Here is a 27,026-nt window from a genome sequence, read left to right as displayed (position 1 = left end):
CATCATCAGTAATAATCAGAATAATAGGGATCCATTAAAAAACAACAATGCAAAAATTAACAACTCAACAATAAATAAATAGAAAATAGTTGTTGACTGGCCAACTGCTGTTTCTAATACTTTGACCCTCTCATGTAGCCAAATAAGGTGACCATTAGGTTGTAGCAGATGAGCGTATAAAAATGCAAATATGAAGGCTACTCGGGGAAACATAAAGCTCCCATAATAGGCCGCCATAAACACCATCTTTGTCTCAAGGAGCCCACAGCATCAACATTTAATGTCTTCCATTACAAGCTGTTTTACACGTCACATGTTTCCTCTCCCCCGACAGCTTCTTCAATGACGCTCCGTGTGCTCGCGCAGCTGTCGCCGCAATAACGCCGGCATCAAGTGACGACTGCGCCCGACAAACATGTAAAAAAGAAAAATCCCATAGCGGGTATGAAAAGAAGATGGAGGGGAGGAGGTCATGTGACACAAACAAGGTAACGTTGCTATGAAGCCATCAGAATGTGTGAGATGCTGCTGCTGTCACAGGCTTAAACGGTCCAAGGGATATTTTTAGTAAAAGCTTAAGCTAATAATCCGCAGATCCCGCACAGTCACTTGGGGCGCCTGTCCACAATTTCACGCGGAGAGGAAACGCTCTAATTTAAAAAAATAACGCTAATTGATGACTATTTTGAAACCCGCGTCACACGACACTGGATTGGATGTGATCTATCCACAATCTAACTTTCAGGCTGGTTAAAGGGGAACATTATCACCAGACCTATGTAAGCGTCAATATATACCTTGATGTTGCAGAAAAAAAGACCCTACGTTTTTTTAACCGATTTACGAACTCTAAAGGGGTGAATTTGGCGATTTAAACACCTTTCAATTGTTCGCCTGTCGGAGCGATGACCTTTCACCCGTGAAGTGACCCGCCATTTTCTCAAACGCATTACGCAAACCAAGTCAAATCAGCTCTGTTATTTTCCGTTTTTTCGACTGTTTTCCGTACCTTGGAGACATCATGCCTCGTCGGTGTGTTGTCGGAGGGTGTAACAACACGAACAGAGACGGATTCAAGTTGCACCAGTGGCCAAAAGATGCGAAAGTCCCACGTTTGTTCCGCACACTTTACCGACGACAGAGATGGCAAGAATGTGTGGATATCCCGCGACACTCAAAGCAGATGCATTTCCAACAATAAAGTCAACGAAATCACAAAGGTGAGTTTTGTTGATGTTATTGACTTATGTGGAGTGTGCTAATCAGACATAGCAGCAGCATAGCTCGGTTGGTAGAGTGGCCGTGCCAGCAACTTGAGGGTTGCAGGTTCGATTCCCGCTTCTGCCATCCTAGTCACTGCCGTTGTGTCCTTGGGCAAGACACTTTACCCACCTGCTCCCAGTGCCACCCACACTGGTTTAAAATGTAACTTAGATATTGGGTTTCACTATGTAAAGCGCTTTGAGTCACTAGAGAAAAGCGCTATATAAATATAATTCACTTCACTTCACTTCACATATTTGGTCACGGCATGACTGCAAGCTAATCAATGCTAACATGCTATTTAGGCTAGCTGTATGTACATATTGCATCATTATACCTCATTTGTAGCTATATTGGCATCCAGCCTTTCCCTCCACCCACATTTAATGCCAAACAAACACATACCAATCGTTGGTTAGAAGGCGATCGCCGAATTTGTCCTCGCTTCCTCCCGTGGCGCTGTCTGTCGTGATATGGCTCAATCGCTTCAGTTTCTTCTTCAATTTCGTTTTCGCTACCTGCCTCCACACTCCAACCATCCGTTTCAATACATGCGTAGTCTGTTGAATTGCTTACGGCGCTGAAATCCGAGTCTGAATCCGAGCTACTATCGCTATACATTTCTGTGCTATCCGCCATGTTTGTTTCTGTGTGGTCACGCTGTGACGTCACAGGATAATAGACCGGGTGGATATAGCGATGGTTAAATCAGGCACTTTGAAGCCGTTTTTTGGGATATTGCGTGATGGGTAAAATTTTGAGAAAAACTTCGAAAAATAAAATAATTTTTATTGGTTTTAATAACCCTTCAGAAATTGTGATAATGTTCCGCTTTAAAAAGCGGCAAGTAAAATGTCTCTGAAGTAAATTTTTTTTGCAAACTGCCCTAATAAAAGGGGCGATATTTAAACCAGGTGTGACCAAAGTGAGTCGCTTGATTTGGCCCACCAAATGGTGGCGTCCAAAGTTTAACACATATTCATACTGACCTCAAATTATGCACTAAGCAAACTTAGTATATAATGTAGCCCGGAAAAGTTAGGGATGCATGGGATTCTGGGTATTAGTTCTGTTGTGTTTATGTTGTGTTACAATGTTGATGTTCTCTCTAAATGTGTTTGTCATTCGTGTTTGGTGTGGGTTCACAGTGTGGCGCACATTAGTAAGATTGTTAAAGTTGTTTATATCACAACTCGCAGTGTAACCTGTATGGCTGTTGAGCAAGTATGCCTTGCAGTCACTTTCGTGTATTAGCATAGGCTGCATACAACATGTGGCCGGCTGGCACGCAAATAGCGTTGTCTAAAAAGCAGGCGCGACGACAACACCCAAATATTTAAATTCCTTTACCTGCTCTATTTTTTTTTTGATTAACGTTGACCAGAATTTCATTTTAATTATTGTTTCTTCAAAGAGAAACACATTTAGACTGTTTTGTTATGATTTAGGGTTAAACAGTTATTCTGAAGCCATGTTGATACTTCAGCATCATCGGCATACATTTGGCATATAGTATTTGTGCAAATATTGGGGAGGTCATTAATATATTTACTGAAAAGCACCGGGCACAAAATAGATCTCTGAGGCACACCCAAATTTCAATTCATTAAGTCTGATTTTACACCAATTATTTGAACACATCTGTTGTCGAAATTCAAGATAGGATTTAAACCAATTGATAGTTTGTTTTGATATATTCATACACAGATACATTACATTTTGGGTAACACTTTAGTATGGGGAAGATATTTTAAGTAACAAAGACTTAATTTAGAGTTATTTGGACACTAGGAAAACATATGAGGGTTAGGGTTACTAATTAACGATAATTCTGAGGTTATTGAGGGAAGACTCTTTGTTAATGGATTACTGGTAGAGATGCGCAGTTTGCGGTCTCATCCGCGGAGTCTGTGGATAAACCGCGATTTGGGCGGTTGACATGACGAAAAAATAGATTTTAATTAGATTCGGGCGGGTGGCGTTTGAACCATCCGGAAATATTTGATATACATGGTTCTGGAATCGGTATCCTTTGCCATTCAAAGAGCCATTTGAGACCCGTGTCATAAAGCGAAGAAGTCAATAGGAGATTGGACAATAGGAGATAGGAGACAATAGGATGCACGCCCACCTTCCGTGCATCCGGAAAGTGGGCGGGGTTGGGGGCGCGGGGGTGTAAAATATATTCAGGAAGTGTCACGGATACAAAGGATTCTGGGTATTTGTTGTGTTGCGTTTATGTTGTGTTACTGTGAGGATGTTTTCCCGAAATGTGTTTGTCAATCTTGTTGGGTGTGGCTTCACAGCGTGGCGCATATTAGTAAGTGTTAAAGTTGTTTATATCACAACCATCAGTGTACTCTGTATCACCCAGTATGCCTTTCAATCTTGTACGTGTAATTGCGGAAGCTGCACACATGTAGACGGACCAACAATCGGTTCGTACATGTTGTTGAAGGTGTCTAAGGCAATGGCTTCACAGCGCGCCCTTACTCTTGTCATCAGGATGAACGCTATTGGATAGTCGCGAGAACGTTAGCGGCTCCAATTGTCTTCATTACTCTGTGAAACAGGTTTAAATAGCTCTGTGAGTGGTAAAGGCGGCCGACCTCTGATATATTTCAACAGGCGGTTGGCGGGCGGGTACGGTCCTGATAAAATGTTGGTTCGGGTGGACGGCGGGTGGATGACGACTTTGGTGATGCGGTTGCGGATGATATAATTGCCTATCCGCGCATCTCTACTTACTGTTTGTATAATAAGGCCAAGCAGAATGAGGCATTAGTAAGTACTTAATAATGACTAATTAAAAGCCAATATGTTACTAATTTGCATGTTAACAAGCAACTAATTAATGGTGAGTAGTAGGGTTGCAAAATTCCGGGAATAATCAAAGTTGGAAACTTTCCATGGGAATTAACGGGAATATATGGGAATTAATGAGAATTAACGGGAACTAATGGGAATAAACATTGAATGCAACATGCTGGATCAGTGGTTCTTAACCTGGGTTCGATCGAACCCTAGGGGTTCGGTGAGTCGGCCTCAGGGGTTCGGCAGAGGTCAAAACACACCCGACTCATCGTGTAAATAAAAACTTCTCCCTATCGGCGTATTACGGATACGGCAACAGCGGACTGATTTGCAAGTGTGTAATTTGTTGTGAGTTTATGCACTGTGTTGGTTTTGTTCTTTGAACAAGGTGATGTTCATGCACCGTTCATTTTGTGCACCGGTAAAAAAACATGGTAACACTTAAGTATGGGGAACATATTCACCATTAATTAGTTGCTTATCAACATGCAAATTATCAATCAATCAATCAATGTTTACTTATATAGCCCTAAATCACTAGTGTCTCAAAGGGCTGCACAAACCACCACGACATCCTCGGTAGGCCCACATAAGGGCAAGGAAAACTCACACCCAGTGGGACGTCGGTGACAATAATGACTGAGAACCTTGGAGAGGAGGAAAGCAATGGATGTCGAGCGGGTCTAACATGATACTGTGAAAGTTCAATCCACAATGGATCCAACACAGTCGCGAGAGTCCAGTCCAAAGCGGATCCAACACAGCAGCGAGAGTCCCGTTCACAGCGGAGCCAGCAGGAAACCATCCCAAGCGGAGGCGGATCAGCAGCGCAGAGATGTCCCCAGCCGATACACAGGCGAGCAGTACATGGCCGCCGGATCGGACCGGACCCCCTCCACAAGGGAGAGTGGGACATAGAAGAAAAAGAAAAGAAACGGCAGATCAACTGGTCTAAAAAGGGAGTCTATTTAAAGGCTAGAGTGTTCAAATGAGTTTTAAGGAGAGACTTAAATGCTTCTACTGAGGTGGCATCTCGAACTGTTACCGGGAGGGCATTCCAGAGTACTGGAGCCCGAACGGAAAACGCTCTAAATTAGTAACATATTGGTTCTTAACTAGTCATTATTAAGTACTTATTAATGCCTTATTCGGCATGTCCTTATTATAACCCTAACCCTCTAACCCTGGCCCTAACCCTTTTAAATTAAGTCTTTGTTACTTAGAATATGTTCCCCATTCTAAAGTGTTACCAAAAACATATAACTTTGTCTTGAATTTGAAAAAAAAAAAACTTTTCTTTTTACTAAAGAAAGGTTCGGTGAATGTGCTTATTGAACTGGTGGGGTTCGGTACCTCCAACAAGGTGAAGAACCACTGTGCTAGATCTTGCAGCATGATTATTAGCTAAAACAACCTGATTTCAAGCAAATTCAGTAGAATTCCAACCCCGCACTGTGCATTCCTCCATCACATGCACAGACACTTCCCAGCATGCTCCACACTACAGCAGGGGTGTCGAACTCAAATACAGAGTGGGCCAAAATTTAAAACTGAACAAAGCCGCGGTCCAAGGGTTGAACCAATGAACCTTTTAATAGGGACCCAAACAAGTTTTGCATTGAATATTGAACAAGCAAAAACTTATATAACTTTATAGTGACATGCAATATCGAGTTTCAAATAATAATAATAATAATAAAAAAATATCAATGGCATATCAAATAACATTTAAATAAAAATCGAGTGCCTCTTTTCTATTTGCAGCCTTCTGAGGTAAATATCAAAATAATACACAGGCTAATAATACATTTGAAAATAAAATAACAATAATGAATGAAACCAAACATTCAAGCCTTGAAGTAGCAAGAGAAAGTGCATGAATAAAACGTTCATTATTGCTCAGTTTGCTACACTGATTTGCTCTACCACTGACAATGGAACAAACAATACTTATACAACAGTGCAAAAGCAACTTTCGAAAAAACAAACGAAAAAACATCAATGGTAAAATAAATAACATTTAAATAAAACATTTAATGCCTCTTTTCTATTTGCAGCCTTCTGAGGTAAATATCAACATTACATTTTTCCACAGGCTAATAAATCTTAAAATAAATTAATAATTAGATGGGTGGGGTTGAGGGTGGAGGGTGGGGTTTGGTGGTAGCGGGGGGGTGTATATTGTACCGTCCCGGAATAGTTATTGCTGCAAGGGATTCTGGGTATTTTTTCTGTTGTGTTTATGTTGTGTTACGGTCCGGATGTTCTCCCGAAATGTGTTTGTCATTCTTGTTTGATGTGGGTTGACAGTGTGGCGCATATTTGTAACAGTGTTAAAGTTGTTTGTACGGCCACCCTCAGTCTGACCTGTATGGTTGTTGAGCAAGTATCCTTTTCATTCACTTAAGTGTGTGTATAAGTCCTTGGCCGGCACGCTGTTTGTATGGCGGAAAAGCGGACGTGACAACATATTGTAGACAACGCTAAAGGCAGTGCCTTTTAGGCACCCCTCCAATATTGTTGTCCGGGTGGAAATCTGGAGAAATTCGGGAGAACGGCTGGAAAATCGGGAGGGTTGGCAAGTAGATAGTACTTTATTTATTCCGTCAGGAGAGTTCCTTCAGGAAAATTAAAATTTTCAGCACAATCGCATTCAAGTTTAGACAAATATCACAGGGAGACAGAACAGGATTGCTGACGGGTCTGCCGGCTTCCAGCGCCCCTTACAAAAAAGATGGGATACGGGTAAAAAAGGAATGGGGGGAATGGGAGAAAAAAATAGAAGATTCAAATAAAATAAAAAAATCGGTCAAAGCCTTGGCCCTGGAGAGGGGGTGCAGACTGAGGCCAAGGGAAAAAAAACAACAAGTATGAGTATTAGCGGCGAATGCAGCGTTACAGCGGCTCTGCCCGTTCTAATGTTAATTTCATAATGCCTCAAGGGCCAAATCAAATTGCACGGCGGGCCAAATTTGGCCCGCGGGCCAGAGTTTGACACCCATGCACTACAGCATGGCTATTGAGGCCACACTAGTATTTAAGCCCAAGGACTTCATCCAGTCGGGCAAGTTTTGATGATATTACCGGGGTAAATATAACCGCAATGCTAATTTTCTCTATGTTAAATCCCATTCATTTATGCTAAGAACATTAGCGATCCGAATTGACCTTTTTTGTGATCTGTAAAGTTCATCTAGCAAATGCTAAATCAAAACGTGTAGTTTCCTCTGCCTTCTGGTCTGCTCGCCATTCTGTTGTCATACAAGAATGTAGGTTGTGAATTAAATAAATAAATGATAAATGGGTTGTACTTGTATAGCGCTTTTCTACCTTCAAGGTACTCAAAGCGCTTTGACACTACTTCCACATTTACCCATTCACACACACATTCACACACTGATGGAGGGAGCTGCCATGCAAGGCGCCAACCAGCACCCATCAGGAGCAAGGGTGAAGTGTCTTGCTCAGGACACAACGGACGGGACGAGGTTGGTACTAGGTGGGATTTGAACCAGGGACCCTCGGGTTGCGCACAGCCACTCTTCCACTGCGCCACGCCGTCCCTATTAGTGAATTATATTTATATAGCGCTTTTCTCGAGTGACTCAAAGCGCTTTACATAGTGAAACCCAATATCTAAGTTACATTTAAACCAGTGTGGGTGGCACTGGGAGCAGGTGGGTAAAGTGTCTTGCCCAAGGACACAACGGCAGTGACTAGGATGGCGGAAGCGGGAATCGAACCTGCAGCCCTCTAGTTGCTGGCACGGCCACTCTACCAACTGAGCTATGAGGTTATAGTTTGATTTAGCATGCGGATTGAGTGTTTATTTACTCATCTTGCCTATTTTTTATTCATTTGTCCATCAGTAAAATATTTTTAAAGACTACTCCAGTTGTTTAGCTGACTATTAATATTTGTGTGTGGCATTGCATTAGTGTTTTACAAGAATATGTAAATTCAAAAAGAATAATGCCACGTACACCATCGGATGTGTGGAGACATTTCACCTCAAACAATGTGTATATTTCCAAATACTGTGCAAAGAGCTATGTCAAAAATGCCACAAAGATGCAGCAGCATAGAGAAAAATGCCCAATAATATATCATTATTGTAATTCTCCATTAATTCCCATATATTCCCATTAATTCCCATGGACGGTGTCCAACTTCCATCCATCTTCTTCCGCTTATCCGAGGTCGGGTCGCGGGGGCAACAACCTAAGCAGGGAAACCCAGACTTCCCTTTCCCCAGCCACTTCGTCTAGCTCTTCCCGGGGGATCCCAAGGCGCTCCCAGGCCAGCCGGGAGACATAGTCTTCCCAACGTGTCCTGGGTCTTCCCCTTGGCCTCCTACCGGTTGGACGTGCCCTAAACACCTCCCTAGGGAGGCGTTCGGGTGGCATCCTGACCAGATGCCCGAACCACCTCATCTGGCTCCTCTCGATGTGAAGGAGCAGCGGCTTTACTTTGAGTTCCTCCCGGATGGCAGAGCTTCTCACCCTATCTCTAAGGGAGAGACCCGCCACCCGGCGGAAGAAACTCATTTCGGCCGCTTGAACCCGTGATCTTATCCTTTCGGTCATGACCCGAAGCTCATGACCATAGGTGAGAATGGGAACGTAGATCGACCGGTAAATTGAGAGCTTTGCCTTCCGGCTCAGCTCCTTCTTCACCACAACAGATCGGTACAACGTCCGCATTACTGAAGACGCCGCACCGATCCGCCTGTCGATCTCACGAGCCACTCTTCCCTCACTCGTGAACAAGACTCCTAGGTACTTGAACTCCTCCACCTGGGGCAGGGTCTCCTCCCCAACCCGGAGATGGCATTCCACCCTTTTCCGGGCGAGAACCATGGACTCGGACTTGGAGGTGCTGATTCTCATTCCGGTCGCTTCACACTCGGCTGCGAACCGATCCAGTAAGAGCTGAAGATCCCGGTCAGATGAAGCCATCAGGACCACATCATCTGCAAAAAGCAGAGACCTAATCCTGCGGTCACCAAACCGGAAACCCTCAACGCCTTGACTGCGCCTAGAAATTCTGTCCATAAAAGTTATGAACAGAATCGGTGACAAAGGACAGCCTTGGCGGAGTCTAACTCTCACTGGAAATGTGTTCGACTTACAAGCTCTGGCACTGATCATACAGGGAGCGGACCGCCACAATAAGACAGTCCGATACCCCATACTCTCTGAGCACTCCCCACAGGACTTCCCGAGGGACACGGTCGAATGCCTTCTCCAAGTCCACAAAGCACATGTAGACTGGTTGGGCAAACTCCCATGCACCCTCAAGAACCCTGCCCAGAGTATAGAGCTGGTCCACAGTTCCACGACCAGGACGAAAACCACACTGTTCCTCCTGAATCCGAGGTTCGACTATCCGGCGTAGCCTCCTCTCCAGTACACCTGAATAAACCTTACCGGCAAGGCTGAGGAGTGTGATCCCACGATAGTTGGAACACACCCTCCGGTCCCCCTTCTTAAAGAGAGGAACCACCACCCCGGTCTGCCAATCCAGAGGTACCGCCCCCGATGTCCACGCGATGCTGCAGAGTCTTGTCAACCAAGACAGCCCCACAGCATCCAACTTTGAATAATAAAAAAAAAAGATCAATATTTCCAATCTTCCCGAGCTTAACTTCCTGGAAATTTACCAGAAACTTCCCAGCCCTTTGAAATTCTAGTGCGGGGGTTGGCAACCCACAGCTCTCTAGAACGTTTTCAAAAATGTATTAAAAATGGAAAAAGATGAGGGGGGGAAAAAAAAAATGTTGGTTTTAATGTGGTTTCTGTAGGACAAACATGACACAAACCTCCCTAATTGTTATAAAGCACATTGTTTACATTAAACATGCTTCACTGATTATTTGAGTATTCGGCGAGCGCCGTTTGGTCCTACCAATTTTGGCGGTCCTTGAACTCACCATAGTTTGTTTACATGTACGACTTGTTTTATGCCACTTCTTTTTCTGTCTCATTTTCTCACCCAAACTTTTAATGTTGTGCGTGAATGCACAAAGGTGAGTTTTGTTGATGTTATTGACTTGTGTGGAGGGATAATCAGACATATTTGCTCACTTCATGACTGCAAGCTAATCGATGCTAACATGCTATTGAGGCAAGCTATATTTACATATTGCATTATCATGCCTCGTTTGTAGCTTTTAAATAGACCCCCTTTTTGGACCAGTTGATCTGCCGTTTCTTTTCTTTTCTCCTCTGCCCCCCTCTCTCTTGTGGAAAGGGGGGGGGGGGCACAGGTTCGGTGGCCATGGGACCCGGGGGTGGACCGCTCGCCTGTTGGGAACATCTTTGCATTGCTGACCCGTCTCCACTCGGGATGGTCTCCTGCTGGCCCCACCATGGACTGGACTCTCACTATTATGTGAGACCCACTATGGACTGGACTTGCACAATATTATGTTAGACCCACTCGACGTCTAGAAGGGGGGGGGTCACCCAAATCTGCGGTCCTTTCTAAGGTTTCTCATAGTCATCCACAATGACATCCCAATGGGTTGTGAGTTTTTCTTTGCCCTTTTTTGGGCTCTGAACATAAGAAGTCGTTGTGGCTTGTGCAACCCTTTGAAGCACTCTTGATTTAGGGCTATAAAAATAAACATTGATTGATTGATAAAGTGCTACCAATTTTTAAAAATGTTGTCATCAAAACTCTGATTGACAGTTTTAAAAGCTTTTTCCCAAATTTAATAATACTGCTCCAACAAATTTAGTACCCTTGTCCAAACTCGGTGAAGTGGCCCATTTTCTCTCTGGAATTTTCCCCCAGTGGACGATGTCAACGGGTCCAAATGAAGGAACTATGACGTTTTTTTCCTTTTCTCCAAAACAGCACGGAGACAAAAAAAAAAAAAATAACTTCAGGAAAAGCTTTGGCGTTGATTAGTGTTGGACATGTCGAAGATTAGCGGCAAGACTGACCGGATTGTGATTAAATGTCTTATGTGGTGCCAGAACGTCCATCTCTCTGTAGACCTCGGTGGCCAAAAAAAAAAGGCCTCATTGACTTGCATTAAAAACACATGTTTGCTTTCAATCCCACTATTACTACATTATAAAAGTATTCTGAAATGATCACTTTTAGTGTGCACTTTTACAACAAGTAGAGATAATATACTGGTACAAGAAGAAAATCATATTAATCATAATTCAATCGCAGTGTTTGCATGTTTGTGTACAAACCCCGTTTCCATATGAGTTGGGAAATTGTGTTAGATGTAAATATAAACGGAATAGAATGATTTGCAAATCCTTTTCAACCCATATTCAGTTGAATGCACTACAAGACAACATATTTGATGTTCAAACTCATAAACTTTTTTTTTTTTGGCAAATAATAATTAACTTTGAATTTCATGGCTGCAACATGTGCCAAAGTAGTTGGGAAAGGGCATGTTCACCACTGTGTTACATCACCTTTTCTTTTAACAACACTCAATAAACGTTTGGGAACTAAGGTAACTAATTGTGGAAGCTTTGAAAGTGGAATTCTTTCCCATTCTTGTTTTATGTAGAGCTTCAGTCGTTCTCCGCTGTCGTATTTTACGCTTCATAATGCGCCACACATTTTTGATGGGAGACAGGTCTGGACTGCAGGCGGGCCAGGAAAGTACCCGGACTCTTCTTTTACGTAGCCAAGTCGTTGTAACACGTGCTGAATGTGGCTTGGCATTGTCTTGCTGAAATAAGCAGGGGCGTCCATGAAAAAGACGGCGCTTAAATGGCAGCATATGTCGTTCCAAAGCCTGTATGTACCTTTCAGCATTAATGGTGCCTTCACAGATGTGTAAGTTACCCATGCCTTGGGTACTAATGCACTCCCATACCATCACAGATGCTAGCTTTTGAACTTTGCGTCGATAACAGTCTGGATGGTTCGCTTCCCCTTTGGTCCGGATGACACAATGACGACTATTTCCAAAAACAATTTAAATTGTGGACTTGTCAGACCACAGAACACTTTTCCAATTTGCATTAGTCCATATTAGATGATTTCGAGCCCAGAGAAGCCGGCGGCCATTCTGGATGTTGTTGATAAATGGCTTTCGCTTTGCATAGTAGAGCTTTAACTTGCACTTAAAGATGTAGCGACCAACTGTATTTAGTGACAGTGGTTTTCTGAAGTGTTCCTGAGCCCATGTGGTGATATCCTTTAGAGATTGATGCCGGTTTTTGATACTGTGCCGTCCGAGGGATCGAAAGTCACGGTGATTCAATGTTGGTTTGCGGCCATGCCGCTTACGTGGAGTGATTTCTCCAGGTTTCTCTGAACCTTTTGATAATATTATGGACCGTAGATGTTGAAATCCCTAAATTTCTTGCAATTGCACTTTGAAAAATGTTGTTCTTAAACTGTTTGACTATTTGCTCACGCAGTTGTGGACAAAGGGGTGTACCTCGCCCCATCCTTCTTGTGAAAGACTGAGCATTTTTTGGGAAGCTGTTTTTATACCCAATCATGGCACCCACCTGTTCCCAATTAGCCTGCACACCTGTGGGATGTTCCAAAAAAGTGTTTGATGAGCATTCCTCAACTTTATCAGTATTTATTGCCACCTTTCCCAACTTCTTTGGCACGTGTTGCGGGCATCGAATTCTAGAGTTAATGATTATTTGTAAAAAAAAAAAGTTTGTCAAATTGAACATCAAATATGTTGTCTTTGTAGCATATTCAACTGAATATTGGTTGAAAATGATTTGCAAATCCTTGTATTCTGTTTATATTTACATCTAACACAATTCCCCAACTCATATGGAAACGGGGTTTGTACATTTAACTTTGCATTGTTTAGGCTATAGTGTAACGTTCTGGTCGCATCGTGGTGCGGATTTCGTTCTCCCAGGGATGCAGACGGGCTTCGGACACAGCCTGCAGGTAGGAAATTATTTATTTCAGCAATAAAACAGACTTTGACAAAACCAAAAGAGCTAGCATGGGAGCTAGAAAACAAATCGCCTAGCGTGGAAGCTTGCAGGTAGCGAGCAGCAAAACAGAAGTCGTCACTTGTTGTACAAAAACTAGGAAGCAAGACTGACTGACTGGAGAAGGCAGGCTTAAATAACGACAGTAATCACAAAACAGGTGCACGTCCGGAACAGGCGGCGGGTGAAAATAATGAGTAACTATGGAAACCAACTGAGAGGTGCACAAACAGGAACCGAAGGAGTCCAAAACCAACAGAAAACACAAGACTCAAAAATCTAAATCATCATATGATCCGGGCAGCGGATCATAACATATAATTATGAAATGTTGCATTCAAAGACAGTAGGAACAATGCGTTGTGCCTTTATAATGCGGCGCCACGTGTGCAAAGTGGACCTCCACTTTCATGTGACCAAATATAACATCGCCCTTGCCTGGCGGTCCATTACACACCTCAGGCGACGGCCATCCATCTAGCCCACAAGGGCAGCGGCGGAGGTCTGCTGGTGCGTGTGGGCGGGTCCAAAAGGTTAAACAAGCGGCAACGCGTACAAATATCTGTACGCTGATAGCGATCGCTAAATGGACGAGCGTGGGGGTTTGCATAAAGGAGATTTGAGCAGAGAGGCGTTCACCTCAGTCTGCGGGGACTAATGGAAGCGGCGGCGGCCTCGTGCCGGGGGAGGTAGTTATCAGCCTGATGGCCTTATCAGCACTAAAGGCCTCTATCTCGCATCCCACCTCGGGCTTTAACACGGGGTCAGACCAGAATCGGCGCTACACACACCTGCTGTCGCTCTCAAGGAGCCACAGTTTTTATTAGCTCACTAAATTTTACCTCCAGATACCAGTTATTGTTATATATTTGTTATTATTTATATACTTCCCCGTGGTAGGAGGCCACGGGGAAGACCCAGGACACGTTGGGAAGACTATGTCTCCCGGCTGGCCTGGGAACGCCTCAGGATCCCCCGGGAAGAGCTAGACGAAGTGGCTGGAGATAGGGAAGTCTGGGCTTCCCTGCTTAGGCTGCTGCCCCCGCGACCCGACCTCGGATAAGCGGAAGATGATGGATGGATGGATGGATATATACTTCAGTTCAATTTGATTTTACTTCACATTATCATAACTGCAGGGCAGCACGGTGGCGGAGGGGTTAGTGCATGTGCCTCACGATACGCAGGTCCTGAGTAGTCCTGAGTTCAATACCGGGCTCGGGATCTTTCTGTGTGGAGTTTGCACGTGATGAGGTGGCGACTTGTCCAGGGTGTACGTTGCCTTCCGCCCGAATGCAGCTGAGCTAGGCGCCAGCGACCCCCCCCCGCCCGCGGCCCCATAAGGGACAAACGGTAGAAAATAGATAGATGGATGGAGGTTGCAAAAAAACTGCGAGGCTCTAGAAAAATGGTCAAAAATACTCCAAAAAAAAGTACTTTTTTTCCCGATTTCTAAGGATTCAGGGTTAGTCGATAATTACTGAAAATTCATTAAAAATAAAGAAACATAAAAGAAATAATAATTATAGTCGTACGAATTCAAAAGCTCTGCAAATACGGTCGAAATACATATTTTATTTCACGGAATTATTAAGATAATAAGATAAGAATTCAGGGTTGAATGATGTCAGAAATTCCTAAAATAAGGGGTTTTCTGCATTATTTAAAAGAATAATGCAGAAATAAAACAAATATTTACAATAGTAAAAATTGCGGGTTTATCATGTCCATGAGGAAGGAGTTTTTATTTGTATTTTTTACTTAATGACAAAATGAGACGGGACTTCAAGCATATCTTAAGATGTGTAGAGAAGCCTGCTTGTGAAAACGCTCATCTAGCTATGGGTGGGGGTCAGAGGCTTTATCATGTCCATTAAGAAGGAGTTAAATTTTTTCAATTTTTTTTAACTTAATGACAAAACGAGAACTCGGGACTCCAAATATATTTTAAGATGTGTAGTGAAGCCTGCTTGTGAAAAAGCTCATTTAGTCATGGGCGGGGTTCAGTGGCTTTATCATGTCCATTATTGTTATTTTTTTCAGTTTACTGTTTTTTTTGACTGTATGACAAAATGAGAAGCCAGGACTTCAAACATATTTTAAGATGTGTAGTGAAGCCTGCTTGTGAAAAAGCTCATCCAGCTATGGGCGGGGGTCAGAATCTATCATGTCTATGAGGAAGGAGTTTTTTGTTGTTGTTTTTTTACTTAATGACAAAATGAGGCACCCGGCACTTGCAACATATCTTAAGATGTGTAGAGAAGCCTGCTTGTGAAAACGCTCATCCAGCTATGGGCGGGGGTCAGAGGCTTTATCATGTCCATGAGTTACGAGTTGTTGTTTTTTTACTGCATTACAAAATGAAAACCCGGGACTTAAAAGATATTTTAAGATGTGTAGTGAAGCCTGCTTGTGAAAAAGCTCATCCAGCTAGATCAGAGACTTTATCAAGTCCATGAGGAACGAGTTTTTTTTTTTAACTTAATGACAAAATGAGAACCCGGGCCTTCACACATATTTTAAGTTTTAAGATGTGTAGTGAAGCCTGCTTGTGAAAAAGCTCATCCAGCTATGGGTGGGGGTCAGAGGCTTTATCATGTCCATTATAAAGAAAGTTTTTTTTTTTTTTTTTTTTTTTTTTAAATTAATGACAAAATGAGAACCCGGGACTTCAAACATATTTTAAGTTTTAAGATGTGTAGTGAAGCCTGCTTGTGAAAAAGCTCATCCAGCTATGGGTGGGGGTCAGAGACTTTATCATGTCAATAATAAAGAAAGTTTTTTTTTTTTTTTTTTTTTTTTTTAAATTAATGACAAAATGAGAACCCGGGACTTCAAACATATTTTAAGTTTCAAGATGTGTAGTGAAGCCTGCTTGTGAAAAAGCTCATCCAGCTATGGGCGGGGGTCCATCCATCCATCCATTTTCTACCGCTTATTCCCTTTTGGGGTCGCGGGGGGCGCTGGCGCCTATCTCAGCTACAATCGGGCGGAAGGCGGGGTACACCCTGGACAAGTCGCCACCTCATCGCAGGGCCAACACAGATAGACAGACAACATTCACACTCACATTCACACACTAGGGCCAATTTAGTGTTGCCAATCAACCTATCCCCAGGTGCATGTCTTTGGGCGGGGGTTCAGAAGCTTTATCATGTCCATGAGGAACGAGTTGTTTTTTTTTAACTTAATGACAAAATTAAAACTCATCTGTATACTCTAGCCTTTGAGTAGACCTCCTTTTTAGACCAGTTGATCTGCCGCTTCTTTTCTTTTATCCTATGTCCCCCCCTCCCTTGTGGAGGGGGTCCGGTCCGATGACCATGGATGAAGTACTGACTGTCCAGAGTCGAGACCCAGGATGGACCGCTCGTCGGGACCCAGGATGGACCGCTCGCCTGTATCGGTTGGGGACATCTCTACGCTGCTGATCCGCTTGTGATGGTTTCCTGTGTACGGGACTCTCGCTGCTGTCTTGGAGCCACTATGGATTGAACTTTCACAGTATCATGTTAGACCCGCTCGACATCCATTGCTTTCGGTCCCCTAGAGGGGGGGGGTTGCCCACATCTGAGGTCCTCTCCAAGGTTTCTCATAGTCAGCATTTTCACTGGCGTCCCACTGGATGTGAATTCTCCCTGCCCACTGGGTGTGAGTTTTCCTTGCCCTTTTGTGGGTTCTTCCGAGGATGTTGTAGTCGTAATGATTTGTGCAGTCCTTTGAGACATTTGTGATTTGGGGCTATATAAATAAACATTGATTGATTGATTGAAAATGAGAACCCTACTTTAAGATGTGTAGTGAAGCCTGCATTTTTGCAGAGGGATTATCGCTCAACAGTCAGACAAGAAACTAGTAATGATGATCTGGAGGTATTTCGAGGCAAAAAAAAAAGCACAAAGGTGCACGTTTTAAGCCCGCGGTGGCGTCGATACGGCGATCTGCGTCCGATTCCCACGGAGCACACACAGATATGATGCATTAAGAAAGATTAAAAGGCATCCGCCGGGGAGATTAATCCAGTAATGATCATCACCTTGTCTTAAATACCACACAATCCAGACTCAACAATCCCTTCTGCCCTTTGTGTGCTTTATCTCCTACGCTCCAGAGAGCACGAAAGGCAAATGGCGGCTAATTTTATGGGCAAATCTATTGCTACTGTGAGCGTTTTTTTTTTCTTTTCTTCTTTCCCCTCCTTTCCGGGAGGTAATCATGTCTCTCATTGGGGGCCGTATTAACTGCCGCCATTAAAGAAGAGACGGAGACGAGACACACCGCCCCGGATCCCGTGTCAGGTAGTCAAATAGGACGACGCGGGAGGAGTCAATTAAGCCGCCCTCCCGGGTTATCGCTCGACATGTCGGCCAATTAAACCAGGCGGAAATGTGGTTCGATTCCCACCGCCGCCGCCACCTTCATCCTGGCAGGGCGGTGTCCTCGCCGGAGCGAAGAGACGCCGGGCTTTACACAATTGGTGTCGACGGGAGTTTTTAGCGTGATTGCCGAGTGGAACTCTTACTCACCGTCTCGTTACCGAAGAGGATGTCCACGTAGGGCATGACCTGCATCAGGGCCTCGCTGAAGAACTGGCAGATGAAGGGCGCCGACAGGTTCATGCAGAAGATTTTGTTGCTTTCCGAGGCGTGCTTGGCCACCTTGAGTATAGACTCCGGGGACACGGTGAGGAAGAAGCCCTGGGAACCAGACGAGATGGCATTTCCGTTAAAAAAATGACGTGCAGCGTTACGGAATCGGTATACAAACCCCAAAACCAGTAACTTGTAAATAAAAACAGCAAATCCTTCTCAACTTATATTGGAGCATAATATATATATATATATATATATATATATATATATATATATATATATATACTTTTTTAATTTTATTTTATTTATTTTTTTGAAATTGTTTTTAACATGGCTGTGCAGCACTTTGGAAACGTTATTGTTGTTTAAATGTGCTATATAAATAAAGTAGATTGGATTTAGTTTAGTTTAGTTTAGTTTATTAAGGATCCCCATTAGTCTACACCGCAGTGGAGACTATTCTTCCTGGGGTCCAGGCAAAAAACATCACACAACCACAGAACAAACGATTAAAATGCAGTACAACATGATCCAATAATAAATTGTCATAATACAAAAATAGCAACAACAAAGAACCAAAAAATACTAATAGATGTTGTTACTAATAGATGCGGTTTAGCTCGGTTGGTTGAGCGGCCGTGCCAGCAACTTGAGGGTTGCAGGTTCGATTCCCGCTCCCGCCATCCTAGTCAATGCCGTTGTGTCCTTGGGCAAGACACTTTACCCACCTGCTCCCAGTGCCACCCACACTGGTTTAAATGTAACTTAGATATTGGGTTTCACTATGTAAAGTGCTTTGAGTCACTAGAGAAAAGCGCTATATAAATATAATTCACACATTACTTAATAATTTTCATACCCAAGATAAAAATAGCAATATAAAAATAGACATACTGTATACATTTTTGCAAAAATAAAACAAAGAACCAATGGCCTAAAACACATTAATGTACCAAAGACAAACAATAAGTGACGAAAAAGTATCATCCATCCATTTTCTGCTGCTCATCCCATAATCAATAAAATACTCAATAGTCAATAAAAACAGTCATGACATTAGGTACAATCTAAAATAATCTCTTTACGCAATACTTCTCCTTTTAGTTTATTCTTAAAGCCCACTATGCTGGTGATTGATAGCAGATATTGTGGAAGTCTGTTCCAGTAAGTGATTGCCCGATACATTACAGTCTTTTTCAAAACATCACTCTTTGGGCTAGCCTGGTACCGTAGTTCAATCAATCAATCATCAATCAATGTTTACTTATATAGCCCTAAATCACTAGTGTCTCAAAGGGCTGCACAAACCACCACGACATCCTCGGTAGGCCCACATAAGGGCAAGGAAAACTCACACCCAGTGGGACATTGGTGACAATAATGACCCAGTGGGACGTCAGTGACAATAATGACTATGAGAACCTTGGAGAGGAGGAAAGCAATGGATGTCGAGCGGATCTAACATGATACTGTGAAAGTTCAATCCACAATGGATACAACACAGTCACGAGAGTCCAGTCCAAAGAGGATCCAAGACACAGCAGCGAGAGTCCCGTTCACAGCGGAGCCAGCAGGAAACCATCCCAAGCGGAGGCGGATCAGCAGCGCAGAGATGTCCCCAGCCGATACACAGGCGAGCAGTACATGGCCACCGGATCGGACCGGACCCCCTCCACACGGGAGAGTGGGACATGGAAGAAAAAGAAAAGAAACGGCAGATCAACTGGTCTAAAAAGGGAGTCTATTTAAAGGCTAGAGTATACAAATGAGTTTTAAGGTGAGACTTAAATGCTTCTACTGAGGTGGCATCGCGAACTGAAATAGCAACAACAAAGAACCAAAAAATACTAATAGATGTTGTTACTTAATAATTTTCATACCAAAGATAAAAATAGCAATATAAAAATAGATATACTGTATACATTTTTGCAAAAATAAAACAAAGAACCAATGGCCTAAAACACATTAATGTACCAAAGACAAACAATAAGTGACGAAAAAGTATCATCCATCCATTTTCTGCTGCTTATCCCATAATCAATAAAATACTCAATAGTCAATAAAAACAGTCATGACATTAGGTACAATCTAAAATAATCTCTTTACGCAATACTTCTCCTTTTAGTTTATTCTTAAAGCCCACTATGCTGGTGATTGATAGCAGATATTGTGGAAGTCTGTTCCAGTAAGTGATTGCCCGATACATTACAGTCTTTTTCAAAACATCACTTTTGGGTTTAAGACGGGTGAGCGCACCTCTTTGGGCTAGCCTGGTACCGTAGTTGTGACTGTCACTGGCAAGCAAGAGCTGAGAATACAGATATGAGGGTTTATGGTATGGGATTCATCTGAATAGATTGCAAAGACAATATATTAAAGGCCTACTGAAAGCCACTACTACTGACCACGCAGTCTGATAGTTTATATATCAATGATGAAATATTAACATTGCAACACATGCCAATGCGGCCTTTTTAGTTTACCAAATTACAATTTAAAATTTCCCGCGGACTTTCTTGTTGAAAACGTCCCGGAATATGACGACGCGTGTTTGTGACGTTATTGCTTGGAAGAGAAATTTTAGCCCAGCACCACTTACGGCTAAAAGTCATCTCTTTTCATCGCATAATTACACAGTAATTTGGACATCTGTGTTGCTGAATCTTTTGCAATTTGTCCAATTAATAATGGAGACGTCAAAGAAGAATGCTGTTGGTGGAAAGCGGTGGATTGCAGCTGCCTTTAGCAACCGAGACACAGCTGGTGTTTCTTTTGTTTTTGTTGTGAAGCTTTAACACAGAGCGGTCAAGCGAACATTTTTCTCTCCGTCAACCAGCAAGTTTTGGGATGGGAAAATTGTCGGCTCTAACCGGAGACTTCGGTGGATTGTGGGACCTTCTCCTGTAGCTGTCACAAAGGCAGCTGTGATCTTGGCTCCTCATCGGCTTCTCTCTGAGACACTGGCGTCCGACTTTCAGGTATGACTTTACTCATCTAATCTCACTAAAACACTAGTAACACAATAAGCAGATCAATGATTTTCCAGAATTATCCTAGTAAATGTGTCTGATTACATCTGAAACGCTACCACAGCCGCCGCCCGGAGCCGTCGCTTTTTTTTTTTTTTTTTTAAGTGCCTCACTCTAACTTTCCTCATCCACGAATCTTTCATCCTCGCTCAAATTAATGGGGAAATTGTCGCTTTCTCGGTCCGAATAGCTCTTGCTTCTGGAGGCTATCATTATAAACAATGTAAGGGTGTGAGGAGCCCTCACAACCAGTGACGTCACGCGCACATTGTATGCTACTTTCGGTAAAGGCAAGGCTTTTTTTATTAGGGAACAAAAGTTGCGAACTTTATCGTGAATGTTCTCGACTAAATCCTTTCAGCAAAAATATGGCAATATCGCAAAACGATCAAGTATGACACATAGAATGGACCTGCTATCCCCGTTTAAATAAGAACATTTAATTTCAGTAGACCTTTAATGTTTAATGCTATTCAATTTTTTGTATTTTTTGTATTTAGTGTATTAGATTCTGCAACTAGTGTTTGGAACTTATTTTTTTTTTGCAAATAATCCTTACCTTAGAATTTAATATCAGCAACACATTGCACAAAAGTTGGCAAAGGGGCATTTTTACTTATGTGTTACATGGCCTTTCCTTTTAACAACACTCAGTAAACGTTTAGGAACTGAGGAGAACAATTTTTGAACCTTTTTAGGTGGAATTCTTTCCCATTCTTGCTTGATGTACAACTTAAGCAGGCTAGTCTAGTACCCGCACTCTTTTACTAAGAAGCCACACTGTTGTAACACATGACTTGGCATTGTCTTGCTGAAATAAGCAGGGGCGTCCATGGCAACGTTGCTCCGATGGCAACATGCGTTGCTCCAAAACCTGTATGTACCTTTCAGCATTAATAGTGCCTTCACAGATGTGTAAGTTACCAATGCCTTGGGCACTAATACATATACACTTTTACCTTTTAAATTCCTTCCTCTTCTTTCCTGAAAATTTAAATCAATGTTCAAGTAAATTGTTTATTTATTTATTGTAAAGAATAATAAATACATTTTAATTTAATTCGTCATTTTAGCTTCTGTTTTTTCGACGAAGAATATTTGTGGAATATTTCTTCAAACTTATTATGATTCAAATTCAAAAAAAATATTTGTCTTTGTTATATATATATATAGCTTGGTCCAATTTGTTATATATTCTAACAAAGTACATATTGGATTTTAACCTATTTAAAACATGTCATCAAAATTCTCAAATTCATCTTAATCAGGAAAAATTACTAATGATGTTCCATAAATTATTAAAAAAAAAAATTCAAAAAGATTTGAATAAGCTAGTTTATCTCTTCTTTTTTTCGGTTGAATTTTAAAAAGTCTAAATATATTTATAAAAATATTTATATGTTTCTATATATATTTATTGTGGGAAATCAATAAGATGATCAGTGTTTCCACAAAGATAAATATTATTAATTATTAATAATAACATAGAGTTAAAGGTTAATTGAGCAAATTTGGCTATTTCTGGCAATTTATTTAAGTGTGTATCAAACTGGTAGCCCTTCGCATTAATCAGTACCCAAGAAGTAGCTCTTGGTTTCAAAAAGGTTGGTGACCCCTGGTGTAGAGGGCGATGTCGCCAGGCTGACTGCCTGGCAACTACAGGCTTAAATAGTGCTGTGGTGATTGACAACAGGTGCATGAGTCCAAATGAATCAGGTGCGTGACATGAGGGTTGTCATGGAAACAAAGCAGGAAGTGAAAAAACAGGAACTGACCAAACAGAAAAACCAAATAGAACATAGCCAAACAAAACATGATCACTAAGACATGAAAAGCAAAGCCGTCGGCGTTTCATGTGTGAGTCAAAGCAGGTGGCCAAATATTTTTGGCAATATAGTGTGGACTACTATTAACCGCAACATGTTAGTGAAAACCCCCCCCCAAAAAACATGATAATTTGTACATTTTCAGAATGTGCTTGCTCTATTTTTAAACAAAGAAAACTATTTGAAGTTGTCTTTATTTTAAAGTTATCATGCTATGATTTTACCAGTCCGGCGAACTTGGGAGTAGATTTTTCCTTCACGTGGCCCCCCATCTAAAATGAGTTTGACACCCCTGGGCTAGATTGCGGACAACACACCTCTAATAGAAAACCAAGAAGTAGCTCTTGGTTGCAAAAAGGTTGGTGACCCCTGGTGTAGAGGGCGATGTCGCCAGGCTGACTGCCTGGCAACTACAGGCTTAAATAGTGCTGTGGTGATTGAAAGCAGGTGCATGAGTCCAAATGAATCAGGTGCGTGACATGAGGACGGGTGAAAACTAATGGGTTGTCATGGAAACACAGCAGGGAGTGAAAAAACAGGAACATAGCCAAACAAAACATGATCACCAAGACATGACAAGCAAAGCCGACGACGTTTCATATGTGAGTCAAGGCAGGTGGCCAAATATTTTTGGCAATATAGTGTAGAATACTATTAACCACAACATGTTAGTGTAAAAAAAACCCCCAAAAAACATGATAATTTGTACATTTTCAGAATGTGCTTGCTCTATTTTTAAACAAAGAAAACAATTTGAAGTTGTCTTTATTTTAAAGTTATCATGCTGTGATTTTACCAGTCCGGCTTACTTGGGAGTAGATTTTTCCTTCACGTGGCCCCCCATCTAAAATGAGTTTGACACCCCTGGGCTAGATTGCGGACAACACACCTCTACTAGAAAACCAAGAAGTAGCTCTTGGTTTCAAAAAGGTTGGTGACCCCTGGTGTAGAGGGCGATGTCGCCAGGCTGACTGCCTGGCAACTACAGGCTTAAATAGTGCTGTGGTGATTGAAAACAGGTGCATGAGTCCAAATGAATCAAGTGCGTGACATGAGGACGGGTGAAAACTAATGGGTTGTCATGGAAACACAGCAGGGAGTGAAAAAACAGGAACATAACCAAACAAAACATGATCACCAAGACATGACAAGCAAAGCCGACGACGTTTCATATGTGAGTCAAGGCAGGTGGCCAAATATTTTTGGCAATATAGTGTAGAATACTATTAACCACAACATGTTAGTGTAAAAAAAACCCCCAAAAAACATGATAATTTGTACATTTTCAGAATGTGCTTGCTCTATTTTTAAACAAAGAAAACAATCTGAAGTTGTCTTTATTTTAAAGTTATCATGCTGTGATTTTACCAGTCCGGCTAACTTGGGAGTAGATTTTTCCTTCACGTGGCCCCCCATCTAAAATGAGTTTGACACCCCTGGGCTAGATTGCGGACAACACACCTCTACTAGACATCCTCTTGACAACTGTAGGACCATTTAAGCTGCTAATTTGTGGGGTTGGAAGACACTCTTAGGGGTGATTTCAGAGCACATGGCAACAAAGAAGGGGGGGAAAACACATCAACCGGCGTGGACGAGCTCCAAGGGCCGCAGGAAACAACATGAACGTATCCGATGATAGCGCCAACAAAAGTCTGGTCTGGACTCTCCTTACTTGGAAACAAGAGAGGCAGGTCAGCTCTTTGTGTCAATGAATACAAATCAGGTAAGAAAACACCTTTGGGCTTTTCAAGGTGGAAAGCCGACACGGGACACACAGAAAGGCTCCTCCTTTGATACTGATCTCCTGGACCTCCTTTTCCAGCACCAAGCTGTCCGTCCAAAAAAAAAAAAGCCAGCGCGGCATAAAGAGAAAAGTTTGAGCTGAGCGACACATTTAATCTGGCTGGGAATCTTCTCATTAAAGCAGGGGTGCCCAAACTTTTTCCACTGAGGGCCGCGCACTGAAAAATCAAAGCAAGCAGGGGCCATTTATCTTAAAAACCAATACAATATACGAAAAAAATATATACATTTAGGCCTCCACTCATGCTTTTGGTAAAAATAAAATGTTAAAAATGTGTCACTATTCAGTATTATTATTTTTATTATTATTCTTCAAGTTTTAAATCTTTATATCGACATTGGGTCAATCTGTCTATATGACGTTTTTAAAGATTTAAGTTGTATGCTCTTTTTGTCAAAGAAAACCATGTTTTTTTAGGGAAAAAAACACAAAATATGCAATATTTTCACCCAATAAAATTTTTAAGTAGAATGTTTGAGATTATATAATAATTGGAGCTGTAAAAAGGTCAACAACTCATAACACCATTGATTTTAATTCACTATTATTTTTTGTGCAATGACACTTAAAAACAAAAAACACTGATCCAAAAGGGTCCTACTCATTAAAGCAGGGGTAGGGAACCTATGGCTCTAGAGCAGGGGTGCCCACACTTTTTCTGCAGGCGAGCTACTTTTCAATTGACCAACTCGAGGGGATCTACCTCATTTATATATATCATTTATATTTATTTATTTATGAAAGAGACATTTTTGTAAACAAGTTAAATGTGTTTAATGATAATACAAGCATGTGTAACACATATAGATGTCTTTCTTTCACGAAGACAAGAATATAAGTTGGTGTATTACCTGATTCTGATGACTTGCATTGATTGGAATCAGACAGTAATGATGATAACGCCCACATTTTCAAATGGAGGAGAAAAAAAGTTGTCCTTTCTGTACAATACCACATGAAAGTGGTTGGTTTTTGGCATCTAATTCATCCAGCTTCCATACACTTTACAAGAAAAACATTGGCGGCAAATTCCGTAGCTTGCTTGATTGACATTCACGGCACCCGAGGGTCTTGTGAGATGACGCTGGCTGCTGCTAGTTCACAAGCGATCCCTCAGAAAGCTGGCGTGCACATCACTTGTGCACGCCAGTTTTCCGAGACTCTGTGTTTAGTTAGCGCAGGCAGCATGAAGCAGGGCTTTTATTGTGAAGATAGGAAATGTGCAGTCGGCCTTTAGAGTTTTGACGGAAGGTACGGCGCGAGAGTCTGTTGAAATAAAAAGTGTTTCTCGCCTTCTTCTCGGTCATATTTTCATAATAATGATCTTGCAGCAGCCAGCGTCATCTCACAAGACCCTCCGGTACCGTGAATGTCATTTAAGTGACGTCTTGGTGAAGATTGATGATCACTAATTTTTAGGTCTATTTTTTTTAAAAGCCTGGCTGGAGATGGACTGACACACCCCCCGCGGTCGACTGGTAGCTCGCGATCGACGTAATGGGCACCCCTGCTCTAGAGCCAGATGTGGCTCTTTTGATGAGTGCATGTGGCTCTCAGATAAATCTTATCTGACATTGCTTAACACGAAAAGTAATAAATAATTCCGCTGGTAATCATGATGTGAAAAATAACGTTTAAAATATAAAACATTCTCATGCATTTTAATCCGTCCATCAGTTTTCTACCGCACCTGTTTAAGAAATAATGTTATTAAAAAGAATTAGACTTATTATATTCTAAAAATGTTGGTTTTACTTTAAAAATGCACGCATTTGGTTGTATTGAGTGTTAAAAAATATGATATGGCTCTCACGGAAATACATTTTTTAAATATTTGGCTTTCAGGGCTCTCTCAGCCAAAAAGGTTCCCGACCCATTAACACGAAAAGTAATGAATAATTCCGCTGGTAATCACGATGTTAAAAATAACGTTCAAAATATAAAACATTCTCATGCATTTTAATCCATCCATCCGTTTTTTACCGCACCTGTTCAAGAAATAACAATGTTATTAAAAATAAATACTCATTTTACTCTAAAAATGTTGGTTTTACCTAAAAAAATGCATGCATTTAGTTGTATTCAGTGTTAAAAAATATGATATGGATCTCATGGAAATATATATTTTTTAAATTTGGCTTTCATGGCTCTCTCAGCCAAAAAGGTTCCCAACCCATTAACACGATAAGTAATGAATAGATCCGCTGGTAATCACAATGTTAAAAATAACATTCAAAATATAAAACATTCTCATGCATTTTAATCCATCCATCCGTTTTTTACCGCACCTGTTCAAGAAATAACAATCTTATTAAAAATAAATACTCATTTTACTCTAAAAATGTTGGTTTTACCTAAAAAATGCATGCATTTAGTTGTATTGAGTGTTAAAAAATAGGATCTGGCACTTCACGGAAATATTTTTTTAAATATTTGGCTTTCATGGCTCTCTCAGCCAAAAAGGTTCCCGACCCCTGCATTAAAGTGTTAAAAAATTAATTATAATTTTTTTTTTTTACTGTTTACTTTTAACGGCTTCACGGTGGCAGAGGGGTTAGTGCGTCTGCCTCACAATACGAAGTTCCTGCAGTCCTGGGTTCAAATCCAGGCTCGGGATCTTTCTGTGTGGAGTTTGCATGTTCTCCCCGTGAATGCGTGGGTTCCCTCCGGGTACTCCGGCTTCCTCCCACTTCCAAAGACATGCACCTGGGGATAGGTTGTTTGGCAACACTAAATTGGCCCTA

At 41.8% G+C, this 27,026-nt stretch overlaps 1 protein-coding gene across 2 annotated transcripts in view; it reads right to left on the bottom strand.

The window, feature by feature from the left end:
• Positions 1–27,026, bottom strand: part of LOC133558385 (adenosine kinase-like) — a 409,076-nt gene that overhangs the window by 80,492 nt on the left and 301,558 nt on the right. For both annotated transcript variants that reach the window (XM_061909732.1, XM_061909733.1), the window contains exon 7: positions 17,555–17,725. In XM_061909732.1, coding sequence (XP_061765716.1) covers positions 17,555–17,725 — 171 coding nt within the window. The remainder of the gene's footprint in view (positions 1–17,554; positions 17,726–27,026) is intronic.

The sequence above is a fragment of the Nerophis ophidion genome, linkage group LG08, assembly GCF_033978795.1.
Source record: "Nerophis ophidion isolate RoL-2023_Sa linkage group LG08, RoL_Noph_v1.0, whole genome shotgun sequence".
In the NCBI taxonomy this organism is placed as follows: Eukaryota; Metazoa; Chordata; class Actinopteri; order Syngnathiformes; family Syngnathidae; genus Nerophis; species Nerophis ophidion.
Note: the sequence above shows the minus strand (reverse complement) of the source record. Positions and strands in the feature narration are given on the sequence as shown.